Source organism: Drosophila busckii, chromosome 3R, assembly GCF_011750605.1.
Source record: "Drosophila busckii strain San Diego stock center, stock number 13000-0081.31 chromosome 3R, ASM1175060v1, whole genome shotgun sequence".
NCBI lineage: Eukaryota > Metazoa > Arthropoda > Insecta > Diptera > Drosophilidae > Drosophila > Drosophila busckii.
The window spans coordinates 376,570-398,035 of NC_046607.1; the positions used below are offsets into that span (position 1 = coordinate 376,570).

The 21,466-nt window shown below is 37.2% G+C and overlaps 2 protein-coding genes and 1 long non-coding RNA gene across 4 annotated transcripts in view; 2 read left to right on the forward strand and 1 right to left on the reverse strand.

Moving 5' to 3' along the window:
- The first annotated feature begins 412 nt into the window (after positions 1-412).
- LOC108604301 (esterase B1) lies at positions 413-2,688 on the forward strand. 2 transcript variants are annotated; one of them, XM_017993719.1, is made up of 4 exons: positions 413-454; positions 545-630; positions 842-1,308; positions 1,378-2,688. In XM_017993719.1, exons 2-4 carry the CDS (start codon positions 584-586, stop codon positions 2,565-2,567), a joined length of 1,704 nt encoding a protein of 567 aa, XP_017849208.1. In that variant the 5' UTR covers positions 413-454; positions 545-583; the 3' UTR covers positions 2,568-2,688. The 2 variants fall into 2 exon arrangements, with proteins under 2 accessions (XP_017849208.1, XP_017849209.1); XM_017993720.1 differs by lacking the exon at positions 413-454 and adding an exon at positions 495-511 and having other exon boundaries at positions 579-630.
- Positions 2,689-3,226: 538 nt separating this feature from the next.
- On the forward strand, positions 3,227-7,417 carry LOC108604302. Its single transcript, XR_001915341.1, has 3 exons — positions 3,227-3,315; positions 6,897-7,203; positions 7,278-7,417. It is a non-coding gene; the product is annotated as an uncharacterized LOC108604302 (long non-coding RNA).
- A 12,168-nt stretch (positions 7,418-19,585) lies between these two features.
- LOC108604364 (neuroligin-4, Y-linked) overlaps positions 19,586-21,466 on the reverse strand; it is a 35,868-nt gene continuing 33,987 nt past the window's right edge. The window contains exons 11-12 of the mRNA XM_017993805.1: positions 21,274-21,386; positions 19,586-21,182 (exon numbers count right to left, since the gene is read on the reverse strand). Of these exons, the coding sequence (XP_017849294.1) occupies positions 20,071-21,182; positions 21,274-21,386 (1,225 nt within the window). The 3' untranslated portion in view covers positions 19,586-20,070. The remainder of the gene's footprint in view (positions 21,183-21,273; positions 21,387-21,466) is intronic.

Genomic DNA, 21,466 nt, shown 5'->3' on the forward strand with positions numbered 1-21,466 from the left:
TAAATGAATTAAATATTCATAATTTTCCAGTATGTAAGTGATCAATGATCAAAATGATTTTATTATAAAATACATACATACATATACTCCTTTCACTTTTACATGGCATTTGCATCATCAATGTGAAAGACCAGTAAGCTTTACAAGTTTAAAAACATTAGCAAGTATCATTCCATTATACTGTTAAGTTAACATTAGCATTAACATGATTCTTAGCAGCTGCTAGCCCTCGTTTATAAAATTTACTCTGGCATGAATTCTAATGAAATCTCTGAAAGACGTTTAGTGTACTTTGTTGACGTTCTTAATATACAGACAGATAAGATTCGATTTATAAATTTAAAATGTTACATAAATTCAGAATATTTTAAATTTCCATCTTGCTCGATGAACAATCATACATATGTACATACATATGTAAACATACATGTATGTATGTGCTTGAAAATAGCCGGTAAATTCAAAACAAAATTATTTGCACGCCATCGAAAATAAATATGTACACAGGAATGTAAGTATATATATGTATATCACTTACTTGCAGATACAATTGGAAAAACTATTAAACAATTTAACAGAAAGTATGGATGTGCAGGTTGGTTTTCCAAAGCTGCTTCACATGGGCGCAAAGTAAGTAAAGGCATTTTGAAATTTTTGTCTTGTATGTATAAAATTTTCATCACGACTTGGACTGTTGCTTGGTCAAGGCATGGAATTTGAACCGTAGACGGCGCTGGTTTCTTATCAGTTAAAGTTGCTGTAGAATTATCTGTTTTGTTTAATAATAATTTAATTGGCTTTTTTCTTTCTATTTTTATTTTTTACTTTGCCTCTTGCCCAGACTGGTTAGACATAAGGTGCAGCAGTATCGTTTGGCAACAAGCCAGACAGTCACAGTGCAGACAAATTACGGTATTGTACGTGGCTTGCGACGTAAGACGATTTACGATAAAGAGCTATACTACGCATTTGAGGGAGTACCTTATGCCCAACCGCCAATTGGTGAGCTGCGCTTTAAAGCGCCGCAGCCGCCTGAGCCATGGGACGGAGTGCGTAACTGTACCACATATCGTAAAAAGCCGCTACAAAAAAACATGATATTAGGTAGAGTTGAAGGCTCCGAAAATTGCCTCTATTTAAATGTATATGCGAAAAAAATGAAGACTGAAAAGCCGCTGCCTGTCATGGTTTGGATTTATGGCGGAGGCTTTCAGAAGGGTGAAGCCTCGCGGGATCTCTATAGTCCGGATTATTTTATGAAGCAGCAGGTGGTGCTTGTGACAATAAGCTATAGGGTGGGTGCACTAGGTGAGTTGCTGTTTATTCTACTTTACGAGTTATTTTTTGCTTAAATATCTATACATAACTGTTCATCAGGTTTTCTTAGTCTCAAGGATCAGGAGCTAGAAGTGCCCGGCAATGCTGGGCTCAAGGATCAGGTGCAGGCACTACGTTGGATCAATCAAAACATTGAACACTTCAATGGCGATCCCAATAACATAACACTAATGGGCGAGAGTGCGGGAGCCGCCTCCACTCACATTATGATGACTACTGAGCAAACTAGGGGCCTGTTCCACAAGGCGATACTGCAGTCGGGCTGTGCGCTATCTGCCTGGGCGGAGCAGCCGGACCGCAACTGGGCATATCGGTTGGCGCACAGCTTAGGTTACAAAGGAAGCGAACAGGAACAAGATGTGCTGTGTTATCTCCGGAAGACATCTGCACGTAAAATCGCTGCTTGTGATCAAGATTTGGTTACGCAAGATGAGTTTCGCAATTTTTTTCTATTTGCTTTTGGTCCTGTCGTCGAGCCATATGAGAGCAGTCATTGTGTGGTACCAAAGCCACACCGAGAGATGTTGGCAACCGCCTGGGGAAACAGCATACCGCTGGTTCTTGGGGGCAATTCTTTCGAGGGTCTTTTTTCCTATCAAATCTGTCGCAAAGATTATGATTGGATTATGACCCACTTTGACAACATTATACCGCGAGAGGTGACCAATGCAAGCACACCAGAGCACACGCAGGAGCTAGTGCGCCGACTGAAGCATATATACTTTGGCGACGAGAAGCGTCAGAAAATGGATCTCTTTGAAGCCTTATATGTCTTCTCGCATCGTCAGGTCTGGCACGACCTGCATCGCCTGGTTATGGCGCGTCTTTCTTATGCTTCAGAAGCACCCACCTATCTCTATCGTTTCGACTATGATTCTCCGCATTTTAATCAGTTCCGTTGGCTCGTTTGTGGACAAAGTGTGCGCGGTGTGTCCCATGGTGACGACCTCTCTTATCTCTTCTATACGGTGCTGGCCAGTAAACTGAGCAAATCATCGGGCGAATATCGCACAATTGAGCGTATGGTTGGTATGTGGACGTCCTTTGCTAATAACAGCAATCCCAATTGCAAGGAAACGTCTTCGGCAAAGTGGACGCCTATTGAGAGAACTACAAATGGCGCTTACCACTGCTTCAATATCAGCGAGCAGCTGGAAATGATTTCGCTCCCTGACGCATGCATTCTTGCTGTCTGGGATAGCTTTTACCCCAAGGAGTCGCTTTACTAAGTCAAGTCCACTACTAAACAACTCAATTAAATCAAATATTTTAATTACTGCCGAGTGTATATGTAAGTTTCTTGTAAATCTATCTAGATTTTTAAAAATAAATTCTAAATTCGATAAAAGATTTCAATATGATAAGATATTTCAGTGGTGCCAGAACTTTCTGATAAAAGTAAGTTAGATTGGGTAAAAAAAATTGCTAAAAAGGCTAAAAATACGCTTATAGGATAATATCACTAAGCATACAATGTTGTATGCCTGCAACGCCTACTTCTCTCTGTTACATACATTTGCACAACTTCATAATAACCTTTTCCATTTTTTACAAAAATGTGAAAGTGTATAAAAATATGCTAAATCTAGCCTAAGCTGCCAGCCCTGGTACCAGGATAAAAGTTAAGACGAAGCTAATAACTGTATAAAGTTTTATTTCTAAAATATAAAATATGCATATTTTCAGGAGAATTAAAGAGAATAAACTATTAATAAATTTTTCGAAATTGCTGATTTCAATTTTCACACGACGACAGCACAATCGAATCGAATTTGACATGTACATATAAGTTATTGTAATCGCAGCTTTTTAAATGCACCCCTGGCCACAGTCCAAGGTTTCCGGCTATGAATTTTTCTTTTCCTGTTTGCTGCCTTCACGGTTAGATTCGCGCGCTCCGTGATATTATTAAAAAAATATAATAAACACAAGAATTTAAGCTGTTTGTGTAGTGACCAAATGGAGAATAGAGTTTTGGTAAGTGAACACTTTTTACAAACAATAGATTATAAATAATTTTTTTAAACTAATTACCGTACACATGTGCACATAAATATTTAAGTATGTATATGTACATACATACATACATACATGTGGATACATACTTACATATGTAAACATAAATTTTATGCAAATGGAATTATAGAGCGCAGGCGTCGTTGCCTTGACTTGAAATACAAATGCATTTATTCACATAATCAAGTAAAAGTTAGTTTAAAATACAACCAATGGGTATGCATATAAATATGTACATATGTATGTATGTATGGATATCATATGGTATTCTCGCTCATTTTTGTTCATGCTTGCGAAGGCATTGCCAGCATTCATAAAAACAATTGGTGTCAATTGGGAATAGTGTTTGCTTGCATGTACATACATACATACATATGTATGTAAATATATAAATTCATACGCACATGTGTATGTTTGTATGTATTCCATAACAGAAAAGTTTTGCCAAACATTTTGAATATATCAATAATGGTTGATTGGTGTTAACTTTTTAAACTTTTACCTGCACATTCTTTAATTTTGCAACAATTCCCAATCAATGTGTAAAAAACCAATACACAGAATGCTCCGAATTTTGTTTGGCAAATCAATAAAACTTTGATAAGTGCGCTAACAGCTGTTAAAAAAAGGTAAAAATATAACAAAACTTGATTGAAAAATTTACACGCGAATTGTTATTTATGAAAATTTGACTTTTGTGCATTTTGGCTACGAGTGAATTTTGATGAGCTTTAAAAAAATCATGAAGGTTTTTAGTTACAATTTGTTGTATAATTAAATTGTGCTACTGATTACAAATTGTGATAAAACTCATTTAAGGTCGACTTGCCTTTTGAGAAATGGCAATTGAAATTTTTTGTTAATGCTGTTTCCAGAAAATGTGCCTAAGCCTTTTGTGTATTGCTCAAGTACTTAATCACACTTGCGCAAACTTTAATTGTGAACGAGCGCTGGCGAAAAAGGGTGTTTAACAAATAATTGTATTAATTAGGCTGGCAAAGTAAAAATATAAAGTATAGGCTTAAGCTGTTGACGTCAAAGCAACGAGGTTTCAGAAAGTATTTATGCTCACATTGCTCTAATTTGCGCAAACAGAGATTTGGGGTTGACAAAGATGGCACCAAGCGTAGGTTATATAATCTCAGTCTAAGCTGTTCATTATTAAGCCATTGGTGGGTGCAATTAAATTGATTGGGTAATATTTACATACAGTTGTAAAACAAAATTCTATAAACGGTAGTAGTTAATTACGGTAGTTACGGGGCCAAACCAACTATACAAAATGTACTTATAGGAATTATTTTTATATAACGAGAAACAAAACTATTTTGTAAAACTCAGGTTTTAATTGCATAGACGGTATCCCCCTATCCTCTGCTTATTGTTTTCTATAACTGTATAAAGAATAGAAAAAAAAACACCAAATTGTAGTCATCTGTAAGTGCCATCAACTTTTTTTTAGTACTCCAGCGGAGGCAGCAGCAGTTTCTTAGCAGTTTCTAAAAATAATTTGGGTTCACCCTGGGTTTTTTTTTGCGAACCTCTGCTTGCTGCTTATTGCACCCAAAGGGATTTGCTTGCTCCATATGAATTTGTTAGATTGATTTTCTAGTGTTCTTCGAGTGTATTTTGAATGGGAAGTTGCAGATAGATTTTAATGTGACAGAATTGTGCTGCGTGGCAAGTTTTTGGAGAATATAAAAAATTGAGTGTGTTATCAAATAATATCCAATGCTGTATTTCTAATATGTACATATGTATGTATAGAAGAAGACAACACGTGGCACTCCTTTTTGTATTTTTACTTTGCCTTGCTTGGTAACCAAATTTTAATTAGGCTACCTAAGAATGTGTAAAACAATTGTCTTAAAATCCATTTATCCCAAAAAAGGTTAAATTTCATATAACAATTATTCTTTTCTTTTTAACTTTTATTTAAAATTGCTTGCCCTAAGCCAAGTTGTTAATACTGAAAAGGGCACAGTTAGATGGCTTTGTCATTTTCGATCCCAAGTGTAATTTCATAAGTAATTAATAAACGTTGGGGTAGCAGGGCAGGTGGTGGAAACTTTCTTTCTAAGATATACGCAAAAAGAAAAGACGGTAAATAATTGCGAGCTGAGCGTTTTTATTGTTCATAAATTAACGTAGGGATATGCCACAAAAGAAATACATAAAATTAACTCTTGTGTAGGCGTGGCCGGCAGGCCTCGATTGACAAATAATGGACTTGTCCTCATTATTAACTCAGTAGCACCTTTTGATCTTCAACTAAATTATATGCTACAACGCCCACAACTTTCCATGGGGACGCGTCTGTCCTTAACACTTTCAGTTTGTCAGCTGGCAGTACTAGCAACTTGATGGCCTGTAGGCTCCCGCTGATGTTGTCGTCCTCATTTGCCAAGTTGGCTGTTGTGCCGTCCTGTAGCATTTGTAATTCGCTTTGATTAAATATGCATGGATATGCAGGGCTGACACGACCGCATTAAGATGCTGCAACAATGCAAGAGCAGTACGCCAAAACAGAATGCAATGGAGAATACAGTGGAAAGAGTAGTACTGTGTATGTGTGCCTAGAAGCGCAGAGTTTCTTAGACAAGTCAAATATGTATGTAGTCAGTGAAGGTTTCTGGCTAAGGCAGTCGTCCAACAAGAAAGCGCAAAACCAGTTTGTGAATTTTTGGCAACTGCTGCCTTTGTTCTCTGACAGGAAATAAAACAATCAGCGCAAGCTAGCGGAAGAGGAAGTGTTTCGCTCACCCCTTGTCTTTCCACCGACGCACACAAAAGCATTTGCTTGCGTCCAATTCCTGCTGCAATTGTATGCGATTGCTTAAATTGTGGGCTTGCATTTATATATCTGTATGCGTCTGGGACTGCGTGGTCGGGAGTGTGAGTTTCTTGCGGTTGTTGTATGAAATGCAGTTGGTGGCCGCAGCTCTGTGCGCTGGCTGGCACCTACGACAAATTGCAGCAGGAGCTGAGTTGGTCGCAGTGTCTGTTTGGACTTTTTCCTGCTTTCAGCTGCATTCGCTCAGTTTATTAATATGGCAAATTGAAATTTTACGCTTTGTTGCCAGGCTTTTGAGTGACGTCTTCATTTCGTGATTTCCACACAGACTATTCTATGAAATTCAATTGTGGTACAAAAATATTTAGTTATGAGTTCAATTTAGACTACAATTGTTGCAGCTGCCATAACCAAATTTCTCGAGCTATTGAACTTTTTGTATCCAACTAAAAATCTTGCGAATGTGAATACTGTCAAGTAAGCAACAGCACTTCCTACACTCTACAAACAAGTAATTATATAATTTCAAGAATGCGGCTGACCACAAAAATAAAAATTTCATTTGAATAAAAGCTTTCAACTTTAGGTTGTCAAGTGTAATTAAATTTGAACCATTAAGGCATAACTTATTCAGTGATTTAATATCAACAGTAGCATAGAAAACAGAATTCAAAAAATATTGAGAAATTGGGCGTTGGGCGTGCCAAAATGTCAAACACAAAATTGACTGACAAACTTTTACTTTTAGCAACTGTGGACAGACTGTGTGAAGTGCTCTTTTGGTCCGCTTTCCGCCTTCACAGCTGACTGCGCCTCACTTTCAGGCACTTCTCGTTGCTCCTGCTGACAGCTGGGCTGTAGTTGTTGGTTGCTTGCTTGGAATGGAGGTCAGCAAAAAGTGTAACTGCAAGGAAGCAAGCCTGACAACAGTTTTGTGGTTTTGCTGTCCTCGTCGTCGTCTCGTTGGTGGTTATGAATGAAGCAGACAAGGACTCGCCAGAGTGATGCAGCTAACTCGCCAGTCTGCCAGTCGGCCAGTCGGCCAGCTTGGGAGGGTAAGTTAAACAATTGCAAATTAGCAGAGCCATGGTAAACTGAGTATGAATTTTTTTCTCTTGCTGTCTATTAGCTCTGCCGGATGATGAGACACGCTGCCGAAACACATGCCCATTACAGTATCCACTAATAACAACACACAACATACCCCTACAAAAGTATTTTTTATTTTGTTTTGTTAATTTGCAGTGCCATTCAGGGTTACAGACTAGAATATATTAGAGCGTTTTAAGTTTTTAGTCCGCATATTCCACTGTCATTTATTTGAACTTCCTTTCACAAATCCTTTTTGTCCAATCTGGGGCAATGCGCTAAGCGGAATGTCAGTGTAATTTAGCCTGTCATCCTCTGTGCATTTCACAAATGCCGCATCACAAAGTCAATCTGGCGAAAGCCAACTTTTTAGCCACGCATTAACCTTACTTACATTTTTTTATACGCTTTCAAAAATTTATACTCTCTTCGGTATATACGCACAGAGTTTAACACATTGCCTTACCATTACTTATTTTCATAATACTCTTATGTCAAATTTCTTGTTCCAATTAGGCAATAACAACAGTAATTAGTTAACAGCGAAATGAGTTTAGGTTCTCTGGCACCTGCTCCCGGCACAGAATCTTATTACACATAGTCCGCGCAGCGCGTTCCTGCGCTTTTTGATCACGTTTTGCGAGCCGTACAGTAGCAGAGTGTATGCTGTCATAAATATTCCAACAAGCCAGACATTTTGGCCTGTACATGGCCAGACAGCGCTCTGCTAATTTAAATTTATTGGCATAAAATTTGTGCCGCACAAAGTAAGCAGCGCCTGCCTGAGTTTTGGCTGCATTTGTACACAGAGTGTATCGTTGTAGTCGAACGGACTGCAGTGGGAAGAGTGCCCGCAGTTTTCGTGGCTGCCGGGGGACATGGGGCTCGACCAGGAGAGCAGCTGAAATGCAAAATTTATTGCATTTCGCTGCATTGACACTGGCAGCTGCAAAATATGGCGACCATTTCCATTTCCGCTTTCTTTGTGCTGTTGCGTGTATGGTATTGTTTTTTTTTTTCAACACGCTTGCTACAGTTTTGGATTATGCAAATTCTGCTGCCCCATGAAACAGTCTTATATGGGTTTGTTGGCAAACCGTTAAGTTAATTTGTTTAAATAAAGTTCAATTAGAGTGCAATTACAGCCAAAGTAATCGCTGCCTATCCTATGAGTGGTGATTTGTTAAATGTGGTTTATTGGAGTTTCAGACTTATCTAAGTGTTGTTTGAGATCAGCCTTTAATTCTAATAATCAATGTTTAATAAAACGAATCTGTTGTGTGCACTATTGAATAAAATTAAAACATGGTTTAAGTATAAGCCACAGAGATTGAATTGCAAATTTTTCTGACTGATGCGGCATTTTCTATTTTTCTAAGATGAGTTCAGCCAGAAAAGTTAGTAATTATCTTGATCATTCAGAATTCCTAGCCGATGTACAATCTTGAACCAAATTTAAATTAGTTAAATTTAGTTCTTGCTCGTCCGACATTAATACGCATACTTTATGACTTAATTTGCACTTCAATATATAGCCTACAAAACAAATGTGATATAATTTTTTATACTTAGTGTAAGCAGTATGATTACCCCATGTTGTTGTTGCTGTTGACTCTGTTGACATTCCTATTTATTTATGTAATTAGAGTCTTTTGCGTGTGGCCCATAATAGACTTGGTTGTTGTTTTTGTTGTCGCTGTGTTTGTGTTGCTGTTAGTCATGCACGCCCAAAAAGGAAAAAAAAAAAAACTAGAATGGCAGCAAGAGAAAATTTAATTGAAATTATAATAGCCTTATTATGCAAATGTTGCTCTGTTGCTTATTTTTCGGCCACGCAAGCAAACAAAACATGAAATACTAAATATATAGTATAAAGTTTGTTGTTTGCCATTTGTATTTTTATGAACAGTTTTCCCTTTGTGATTACATTTTTTTTATTGATATTTTTAATTTTTCTAGGTATTAAAAATATACCTATTCCGTCAATAATATTGTGTTTATATGCATATGTATGTATATAGAAAGAGGGTATTTGCAACAAGGCACAAACATATTTAACAATGCCATAAATTATTTAATTCTAACAAATTGTGCACGGCGCATTTCCGGCCAACTAAATACTACGCATGTGAGATGCAGTGAACCTGCAAAATTGCCCTCAGCAATGAGCACTTTTTGCTTGAAAAGAGGGTTACCTGTGAATATAACGATTTACAGATATTATACGAAAATATGCACAGTCCCAAATAATGGTAAATGTACTTATTATTGCCACAGTGTAGGGGATGTTACCATTAAATATAAAGTAAAAATGGTTGGTTTTGTGAATATTTTGAACATATTTTAGATTTGCAAAAGAAAAGTAGCAAATAGCTCATCATATATGGGTTCGATTGCAAATGTGTTAAAATTATTTGTGAAATCTTCCAGTATTTTCATATTTTAAATTTTGAATTACTCGTTGGTTGCACAAAATCCATACTTAGCTTCACTTTTTATTTACTCTTTTTTGTGAATAATCATTCTTTGTTAGGATATTCTTGCGTTGAAGTGATTAGTTATTTGAAGAAGCTTTGTCAAAGCAAGGTTTGAATATTATTTGTAGTTTGAGAAATAACAACTACAATTGAATTCAAAAGTTCCGCGAAGTTCATATCTTAGCCGTTGCAGCGGGGCTCAACGATATTTTGCGTTACTTACAAATATGGCGGCATAGTTTTGTAATTCTACCGTTACACTTTTAATGGCCCCAAAGAGCAGGCAAGCATGACCAATAAAGGCAGGACGAAGACCCAACTCTGCCTCTCTGCTGCCCGCCTGCTGGCTGGTCAAATGTGCAATGGGGCGTTGTATAAATATGTGCATATAAATATTTTGCCAGCGATGCATTAAAATTTATGCAAAAAACAAATTGCCCTGTTTGCCTGGCGCGCCACGTACTGTTCGTTTGAAAATTGCACGAGTAAATAAGCTTTAAGATAACTAGCTCAACGGCACATGGAAACAATTAAATGCATATCGCTGACACATTTAAATTTTAAATATACACCCACTCCCAAATGAGCCAATAACAATGCATATTAATATTTTTTCTGTTGCTGCGTTTTGTTTGGGCTTTTGAGTTTGCTGTCAAGGATTATAAAATGCAAAACGTCATTAAAATAATGACTACTGACAGGACAGGCGACGCAATGCAATTGAAATTACACCTACCATCAAATTGAGTTTGTCTGTTAGATTTCAGTCCGGCAAGCAATGACATTTAATTTTAATGATTCATTTATATACATAAACTAAATAAAAATACATACATAAATACATAAACATATATTGAATAACATATCATTCTTCAAATTATTGAAATCATTAAAAATTTTCAGTCGGTTGGCTTTCATATGTGTACTAATGGAGCAGTTATTGATAAGTTTCGTACACATTGTTGACTCAACTTTAAATCCAAAAGCACATTTGCTTGTTCGCAAATTAATTGGCAATCAATCTCGGTATTTTCCGATATGTCAAAGCCTAAGCTGCTTATGGTATTGCTTTTATTTAGTTTGCTGGTGTCCTGCTTCATTTGTCACCCATTAGGTGTTGTAGCTACAGATTTTTAATTGTCATGGCAATCGATATATGTATGTGTATGTGTAATAGAAAGCAAATATTACGCCTACGCTACGTCAGCGCAATAATGCGCATAATACACAATAAATAAATCCATTGTTTGTTTGCTGGAAAAATTACAACAATGGAGTGCAACATATAGTTGCAATATTATTAAAGACTGTGTAAAAAGCGGACAACGTAAAGCATACACACAATTGATTGCATTATATTCACATTACACAAACACGGCAATTTATAATTAAACGGCAAAGATAAATATTGGGTCATGGAGCTTAATTCAATTTGTGAATTGAGCCGTGAACGCAATGAAAAACTAAGATAAACAAATAATCACATGGCGAATAACAAATTAGCTCTAAACCAAACACAAATATAATATACATAGGTATATAAATAGTTCTAAGCTTAATTCAAGCAGTTCATTTAAAATTTATTATAATTGGCATTCTATTATTTATTGCATCCATCGCCTGAGTTTTGTGATTGAGTTAAGCTCAGTTGTTTGATGCAGTGCATAAGGTTGCCAGCAATCCTCATTATAATTACACAGAACTGCAAAATTTTTTTTTTTCGTGCCATGTTTAATAATTTATTTAATTAACACTCATTGCATGATAGTTTTTTTTGTATAATGAAACATTAAATAGGTTATTATTTGATTTGAAGTAAGAAATATTGCAGGAAAATCAACAAAGTTTAAATAAATTACCTTAGCAACCCCATTTTTAATTAATTCTATTGCCGTCAATTGGATCGGTAAACTAGTTATGGAAATATTTGCATTTCAGTGAAGAGAGCAAAAATAAATAACTTTGCAACAAATCGAAACTGTTCATAGGTAAAATATATATATGTATGTGTATATAAATAGCTATAATAATTATTTAACCTTATTGGCGTACGTAGACTTCGTCCGCTGGACACAAAAAACTCTGCAGTTTAAACCATATTTCTGTCTTTATTTCTATCTTAAAGTGTCCTTGTTGTTGTGTCCGAATTGTTTCTCATACATACATGTATGAATTAACTGGCCTTGAGTTTAGGTAAACAATGCACAACAACAATTGACTAATATCATAAGACTACGAATGAAAGAAAAACTTATTAGGGCCCAATTTCACAACCATGTATTTTATATCTTTTGTGGGTTGTGTAATTTTTTTTAATGGATGCAATAATTTAATTAAAAAATTCTGCGTGCTCACAAGGGAAATAAATGTACGTGCACATGTGAATATACTCAGCTGCATTTTATTTATATTTAATTTGTTTGTAGTGTCATATGCAGCCAAAATAATTGCATAAATTGTTAAAAAATGTTTTCTTGTAAATGCAAATTCTTTTGACTTTGGCGTTCAGCCCCTGCCAGCTTTATTTCTCTTAAGTTATTCCACTTATTTCTTTTGTACATTGTGTTGAATTTGCAATTTCAAGTTTGGCGCAATAGAAACGCCTGAAAAAGTGCATGGGGAAATGGAACGAAAAACGCTGCCCATTGTAGGAGGGGCAACAAGAAGATTTGCTTTTAAATTGTATCTGCTTACACGCCCTGAAATGCAAACTGCACTTCTGGCAAATATATAAATCCTCAGAGAAAGTGCGAAAGTGTCAGATCTGTTTGCCCGTTGTCCTACACTAAGCTCCGCAAATAGAGTCTCACTCGTGTTTGCGCTCTAAGCATCCTATTTGTTCTGCGTCAAATGATCGACTAGCCCAGCCCTGTTTACTTGTGATTGAAGTGCATTTTCTTGGCTGCTCTTGGCTGTTTTGCAATTTATTTGTATGCAAGCGTCTCGTCAAACAACTGCCAATGTGCAAGCGGTCAGATGATTTTCTCACCAAACACTGCAGGCAAATAACATTAGCTTCTTGGTCGAAACGTGCTAAATGGCACTGTCTAGATCGAGTATAATCTAATCTAAACAAAGTTTAAATGCTCCTCGTAAATAGTGTATTGATTGGCTATTAAGTTACATGATTGACTAAACACAAATATTGTTTCTTGCGTACTCTGTTCAGAGTTTGTAATGTTATCGTAGCTGTCGCTGCCATTAATTACTAAACTCATCCAAAGTAATTCAATAGCGAAAAGTTAGTTTAGCGAGCACTCTCGACGTTTTTGGGCCCTGATTGCTCGCTGTCTCACCAATACCATCACTCATCAGTTCGCTTGCGCTGCTCGCGTCGCTGCAATTATTATGCAATTACTTGCTGCAGCTCGAGCCCGCTTATCGCTCAGAGCTTGGGGGAGGGTGGGCGGCCCAACTACATAAAACTGTTGTTACCTAAGCAACCTGCTGCACAAAGTCATATGGCTCGGGGCCAGGAAGGCAATTTAGCGGCGACGGCTAAAGCGGCACAACAGCAACTAGAGCAACAACAACAGCAGCAGCAGCTGAAGTTGTGGCGTGATGAAAAGCGAAGCCTACAATAACAACAAAAGCATGTAACAGCAGCAAATCGTCGGCAACGGCCTTTGTCTTCTTTACGCGTCGACGGCGGCTGTGTAATATTTTTCTTTCATTGCTTTTACAGCCGCCTGCCGCATGAAGGCAAAAGCTCATAAAACTTTTTCAATTTCACTTTAATTTTGCTGGCTTTTCTCTCTTCTGTGTGTTTTTATTTTTGTTGTAGTGTAGGCTGTATCTAGTAACAAAGGCAGGCATTTGTCAGCTAGCCGGTCGCGCGCTCTGTGTAGGCATTTTAGTTTGTATGAAAATTCAATTATATGCATTACCTTGCTTAAGCGTCTATCCTATATACGTATAGCTGTATGCCGCTGCAGCTGGATAAGGACATGGACACCATTTTGTGCGTTGCTAATGACAATTGAATGAGCGGCGTTTGCCACGCGCTAAAACTTTTTCCATTAAACGCACAAATTTATATGCGCATTATATTTTCATAAATGAGATTTTATTCTCCTTGCATCTTGACGAATATGTTTTATCGAGCAGCTTAGTGAAATTTAAAGTAGACTGCACTTGGTCAGGCAAATTCGTGCCCGCGCACACTCATAACCGGGCCTCTCTTGTAGTTACATTAATCTAAATGTTTGGCGCTAATTAAAGACTCCTGTTGTCTTCCGATTAGCTTAATGTTTATAATGCAGCACGACATACGCTAAGCTGGCTTACGACTCCCCCATGTAACCAGACCTCCTCAGGCTTACACACGCATTCTCAGAGTGCAGCAAATTATGTATGCTGCAGGTGCCTGTTAAACTTTGGTGTGGCTTATTAGTAATTAGAATAGTATTTCCTTCGATTAGCTCGAATCTTGTTCGTTGGTTTGGGCTGGCTTCAAGCAAATTTGCTTATAATTTTATGCTCACCAGATGATTCACAGGCAAAAGCAAAAGGTTTGTAATAAAACCCTTAAAGATCTGAGGTCCTCCTGCTTGTCAATTCATAGGTTGCTGCTTTGCTTATTAAGTCGTAAGCCAACGATGAGGGCTCAGTGGCAAACGTACATGGTTAGAGCAGTCGGCTTGCATGAATTAAGGTAAGTAGAGGAAATAGGGAGGGGAGAGCCAAAGTTCAGAACGTCATCGCATCATAAACATGAATAATTGCGATGCTTAACGGTTGTTGAAAGCTCAGGAGACCTAGATGAGCTGCCCTGCCTGCCTGCCTCCCTTGCCTTATTCCGCATTGCTGTGTGTGCGTTCGTGCACAACATTCAGCACAGGAGCAGAGAGCAATAGTGGCAGGAAAGGTAAGGCGAACTACCTTGTTGGCCCGAGTTGGGCTGGGTTACATGAAAAGTAGCTTAGCATTAGTTGGAACGACATGCGACACTTGTCGGCGCAGTCAAAGTCATTGACAGCCATCAAGAATGCAGTGTGCTCCTCCGTATCGAAATAAGGATTCACATGACATGACCTAATATAAGATTTCAGATTTTCGAAATGTGTTTTGCAACATATTGTGTGCAGCTCTCTATATATCGTCTTTACCTCGCTCCGCTGACTGCTTGCAACTCTGATTCCGAATATCTGAATCATTGCAACTACTGAACTATCCTATCTGTGGAAATTGCTTTCGCATGTCAAAAATAGATATGCACATAGTTAGCCCAACTAAGCTGCCAATCACAATACATACAAATGTGTTGCTCCTGGAATAGTATCGTTCTCGAACTGTTGTGGTATTAACTTAATTAGTGCAGTTGTCGTTTGAATGTGAATATTAAAGTGCAGTGCACAATAACTTAAGCATTTTTGCTTCTAAGCGGATTCTTATCAAAAACAATTAACAATGATTTCCACTTTTAGACTTATTGTTAGTTGCAACTACGTTTAATAACACACACACTCACAAAATTTATATAATACACACCTCAAAGTTCATAAAAAAATCAAACTTTTATTTAAAATATACATAATAATATAATTAATCTTTATTTTATGTAATGAATGAATATTTTATGAATGAATTGAAAATAAGCTGATTGATAGCGTAAGGTACTTTGAGTTAGATAACTGGATATGAATGATAAATTAAAATTTAATTGCTATTATATGAATCATGTAATTGTGCAACAAGAACTCTCAAGCAAGTCGCATTCTTTTTTGAAAGCTTAATTTCCTCCCCTCTCACTCCAAATTGAATTATACCAGTTTCAGCAGATGGGATAAACAACTTCGGACATATTCAAATTTTAAGTTTGCATATAGAAAGTCGGAGGAGCTTTTTGACGCACCCTGGATGCGTAGCTGCTGAGGCGACAGCGTACATGTGGTGTGTTTGCGATTTCCTAGATTTTGTGTTGCATAGTAAATAAAAACAGTTTCCCACAAATTTGAACCATATGTTGGATATGTAAGATTATCTTACCATAATCTTTATAAGAATGAAAAGAACAAAAGTTTAATTAAATCTACATTTTAAAACATTGTAAACAAGCTTAACCTTAGCGATTTTCTACCTAGTTTTGGCTTTTATTCTACATTATCGGTTTTTTTCAGTGTCATTTTTATACACTGACAATTTCGGAATCACAAATGGAAAGTGTAACGAAAAAGAAAGCGTATCATACCCCTGCGATATAGCCATGTCCATCTGTCCGTCCGCATTAGCAATGAGAATTCAGAGACTATAAGAGTTAGAGCAGTCAAATTTGGTATGTAATTTCGTCCATTTCCGAAGCAATTCGCTTTTATTTATATACAAAATTTTAAAATAGTCATATTTTATTTCTCCATATAGACAGCTCGTTACGCTTGCGCAGAGCTGATCTGTCGATCAAGACTTACTTATCTTAATTGTCATTACTTGTCACATTGCGATTCTTATTTAAGCAACTGAAACCCTAATCATACTGCAAAGTATTTTATTATTCTTAAATGTTCCACAAAATTGGAAATTTTTGTGGCCAATTCTATTGTTGGGTATGCATGTGGCACAATCAAAAGTTTTGCAGTTGGATCTATGGCTCAATACTTTTTGGAGTTTTTCTATACCATTTTTTTTTCTTTTTAATACCCCTATAAAAGTGTTGCGATGCAAAAGTTGTTCAGATAAGTCGAAAAGACAACGCATAAAGTTTGTTTTGTTTTGCGAGCTCAACAGTCAGTGCAGATATTGGTCAACAACTAATAAAACTTTGTGGGACATTCAAGAAACGTAGGACACGTTGGTTTTTGGTAAAATACCTGATGCAGCTGGTTGCTTAACTAGCTGAAAAAATGTATATAAATATTTTAAAAGCTGAAAAAAAAAAATATATATATATATATATATTGGAAAACTGAGGTGCAAAATAGTAAAAACTAATTGCTCGAAATAAAGTTTGGCCTTCAAAGTGGCGTAATGTGTATAATTCACAGCTATTTTTTCCCGATGTAGTTAGAGTGCTATTAAGCTGTTTGTTGCCTTTTATATACTTTGAAATAATGGCACATGGTTTGTAGTAGTTGCGGAAATGTATGTAAAGGGAGATAGGAAGGATGTACATATATACTTGATCAGCAAGACAAACGGAGTAGATATAGCCATAACCGCTCGTCCGTCTGGATGTATGAGCAACTAATTCGCAGCAATTATAACAGCTAGAGCTAATAAAATGTATGTATATAGGTGCTCCTATACTCGATCCAAATCTTGTCCGTCCATCCACCCACCGGCATAAGCAATAAGAACTCTTAATTACACTTTCACTACTTTATGTTTCCCCTTATTTTAATCAAAATGTCAAAGTGCATAAAAAATCAGTTGAAAAGGACAACTAATACCCAAAATTAAATAAGATTCAATTGTAACGCTTAAATTATAGTTATAAAATTATAGTAGTTTAAAATTATTTTCAACAGACCACTAACTCTCAGCATGATGAGTTTTGTTGACTCTTGTTGGAGCCATGTCCCTGGCTCAACCCATGTGCTAGAGTTGTGACCTTTTTGGCAACATTAAAAGTGATAATTTCAATTCTCTCACAGAGCCACTTGCAAGACTTTTATTATTTAATTTCCGAGCTTGTGCTAATAAATTAGACACAGCATGTGGCAGCATCCCGCCCACTCACAGCTTAAGCCATGCCACACCCATTACTACTACTGCTGCTGCTGCTCTTGCTGTGCAATATTAACGAAACATGAAGCATGCAAAACTAGCAAAAAGGCAAAACTTTTGTTGGAATAGAATTTGAATTTGGGTGTAGACACAAGAAGGGATTATGTGCCAAGTTGCTTGGCCCATTGCCTGGTATATGGTTCGCTGCATCTGACAGCCTCGACCCATGCGAGTTTAAGTGCTTAAATTTCTGTATATGTATTTGTGTGTGTGTGTGTGAGCCTTATTGGATTTACCATAGCTGAAAATCGCAACTAATAAAAATCACGCAGATCTTAAGCCAAGAAAATGGTTAGACAACGACGCATGCGATGCTTCCAGCAGTTTGGCTGAAATGTTTTTATTCAATTACGCATGTGAATTATGCAAACTTTACGACTACAACCACGAGTATATGTAAATATGTACATACTGTGTGTGTCTTCCAGATTCAACTGTTTGGTGTGGGCAAATATTTAGAGAAGACAAAAAGCCACGCCCTACCCTTTCCTTTTTTTTTTTCAAACATAAATTAAGCAGTAAGGCCTTGCATCAAGTCATCTCTATAAGCAGAAGAAAGCACAACGCGACATATGAGGCGGCTATAGGCCAGGGGCAAGGGCAGGGGTTGCATTCACTTATCCTTTTTGGCAAATTTGCATAATAAATCTATTTTCAATGTTTTATTTATGTGGCGCTTTTTATATCTTTTTATACTTATACTCAATACATATAGACATAAGTGTGTATAGAAGCATTATAATACGCTTCGCTATTTCATGTAGGGTAGTTCCTTGCAAGGACATCAGCATATTTGGTTAACAGCTGCTGTGCATTTGTATTTGTGTGAGGAAACATTCGTTTCAATAAGAGCATGCCATCCTTGCTTTAGATCCAAAGGGTTAACAGTCTCGTAAAGCTTATACTTGCCAGTAGAAATATTTAGATTTTTGGGCTTTCCATTTGCCATTGCATTTGGCTGAAAAGAAAGATTTTATGCAAAGCAAAAGCAATGTTATTTACATTTCTCCAACTTTATTAGTACTGTATTGGTTTTTCATCTTAAATGTCAGTTTTGCCTTTTCAACTGTCAAATTTAACAGCTTAACAGTTTTGTTTCAATTTGTTCTATTAGTCATTGTTTGTTGTTATATTATATTTTTATTCAGTTTTCCTTAGTTAGATTGAACTCGACTGCACTTATACACATTTCCAATGTAATGCAATTATATGAATACTACATACATATTTATTTTTATAATTACTTTTCTGTTTTTAATTATGCAGCACATTTTATTTACTTTTTGTTTTAGTTTACATTTATATATTTCATAGGTAATTTTGCTAACCTTATATTATATTTATTACATTTTTTACTACTAACATACGCATACACATAAGCGATTAAGTTAAATATTACTTTTTATTTTCATAATTTGTTATACTGCAATACTAAACTTTTGTTTTTATAATTTACAATATCCACATGCTTTGGTGTTAATTTTCTCTGCACACATTTGCATTTTCATGTTTAATTATATTGAAGTAAATATGCGTTTCAAACTAACAACTGAAAACATTAGCTCGTGATATATGTTTTTTTGTATAATTAATTTTTATTCTGAAAACTATTTGCAGATTGAAATTTACTTGTTTAATGTTATGTGGAATTTAATGTGCATATACGCACCTTCGTGTGTTTTTTTTTTTATTAGTTAAGGTTATCCACATAGCAAAATAGGCAGCTTACAATTAACATTTTAATGACTATTTCATTTTATTTTAGTTGCCACGACAACAGCTTGTAAATTTGGATCTCGCTTATTTAGTTTTTTCAATGGAAAGCTATTCGCACCGATTGGAAAACTCAGAAACAGTTACATTAGCTTAGCTTTGTAAGCAATGCAAATTGGTGGAGAACCAACGGAAGTTTGTTAATTATACTATATGTAGTAGTATGTAGCTATGCCTTTATGTAATTATCAAATATATTTTCTATGACGAAATTTTTAATAGCTAGCATGCATACATACGTAGGTATATTTATTATTTACACACACATACACAATTTGAATTCAGTCTTTGGAAGAATAACATTTATATTTGTTTTTTATACATACAAATTCGTTTATATGTGAATACAATGTATAGTATATATCTTTTTCTTCTACACTTTGTTTTAAAATAAATTAAGTTTCAATTTTTTTAAATGGGTTACGAAATTACTTTGGTCCTAGGTAAAAAACTAAACACGGTGCAGGGATAATCTTTGAATCTTGCGTTGATAGGTTTTGAAATTTCACATTCATATTTATACTGGAATAGAATTGGTTTCAAAAAACTTGCTGGCATTTTAATACAACTAAAACGCAATATGATTTAAACATGCGTTAAACAAGATTGAACAGATGTTTTTATTGCATATTTCTTAATTTTTTCTCTATATTCACAGTGGGCAAAAGCAATGGAATTTGTTTGATTACACTTGCTGCAAGCTACGGGCAGCACCAACACTCACACACAGGCACACGCAAAGTCATTTGCACACCAGATATAGACAGAAACGCTTAGTGGCTACCACACGCACCTCATTTGAAACTGTTTTGCGGAAAAGTGCGCTTAGAGATCACATTTAAAACGCACGGTCAATTAATGTCATACACGCAACTCATCCATCAATGGATGCTGCTGACTTTGTTGCTGCTGCTGCTGTGTTGCTGTGGCAACAATCCCTGGGACTGTGGGAGGCGTAGGCACTGGCATCAGACCGCCAGACGTGGTTAGCACAGTGGTCATGCTTTGATTATGATGATTCTGCGAATGTGACTGATGCTGATGTGGTTGTTGTTGATGCTGATGCGTTACCACATGTTGCTGCGAGGGTGAGTGCTGCCCCTGATGGAGTGATTGCGATGGCTGCGACTGCTTCATGCAGCTTTTCTTGGTTAACGTGCCGCATTGATTACCCATTACCTGCAGCGCATGTGGTGGGGGGAGCAGACCCCCTGGGCCCCGGACTTGGCCCCCATCGTCCTGCAACGAGGACTTCATGTGCTTGGGCGGCGGCGGCGCCCGATGCGGAATGTCTGCGAACTCCGGCGGCGGTAGCTGATGATGCTGCATTGCATGATGATGCGACAGTATGGTGGCTGGATCGCTTTTCGCGTGTATGGTTAGTGTCTCCAGGTCGCCGCATATGTTGTTGGGCATTTGGCCGTTCTCTTGACGCTTGAGCTTTGTTTGCGTGCGCGGCTCGCTGAGGCGCGTCTTGTCGCGCTGGTAGTAGACACCCGCAAAGATCAGCACATTGAGTATGAGCAGCGAGCAGCCAATAGCAATGGTGACACTCAACGCAGTCGAGTAGGCAGCAAAGCCGTCGCTGTCCTGCGAGGCACTTGCTGCGCCAGCGCCATGCTCCGCGTCCATCATGTCGTCCGGATAGAGCTTGCCACTGCCGCCATAGCGTGTGCCATTGCGCTGCAGAGAGGAGGAGGGCGAGCTGAGATTCAGCAGGGAGAACACTTGATTTGTAAAAATTGTAAAGTTGCCCATGGCAGCTGCATTGGCGCCCCGCGATGTGTACGAGGGGTTCAACGGCTTGACGGAGGCATCATTAGCTATATTGTTGTCCAGTTCATCATCATCCTGCAGCTGATGGTGTGCAGCAGGCACGTTGTCGCCGCCAGGCTTATGCAAATCAGGTATTAAGTTCAGCCAGAAAGAAAGTCGGTGTGCGCGATAGTGGTTCTTAAGTTTCGGCTTAGCGTCTGTGTTTTGTTTTTAAATACAGAGTTGAGAACGCGGTTATTAAATAATATACAAAATACTCTATGTTATAACTCCATACGCAATACGTACCGAAATTGAGGTACTTCTTATGTACACTCTCATAGGCGGTCCATTCGATGGTTTTATAGCGACTACGCTCCTGTCGACTGCTGTGCTCCGCTTCGGTTTGCTCATTGGGATTACTGTAAAAGATGTGTAAGTTGAAGTGGACGGAAGAGGCTAACTGTTAGCTGACTGACAAAATAACTGTCGTTAGCACTTA

Bases quoted from the DNA above. Each gene is read 5' to 3' on its own strand.
- LOC108604301 (XM_017993719.1), top strand. From the start codon at position 584: ATGGATGTGCAGGTTGGTTTTCCAAAGCTGCTTCACATGGGCGCAAA. The intron at 631-841 runs GTAAGTAAAGGC...CCTCTTGCCCAG, and splicing joins CTGCTTCACATGGGCGCAAA to ACTGGTTAGACATAAGGTGC. The intron at 1,309-1,377 runs GTGAGTTGCTGT...ACTGTTCATCAG, and splicing joins CTATAGGGTGGGTGCACTAG to GTTTTCTTAGTCTCAAGGAT.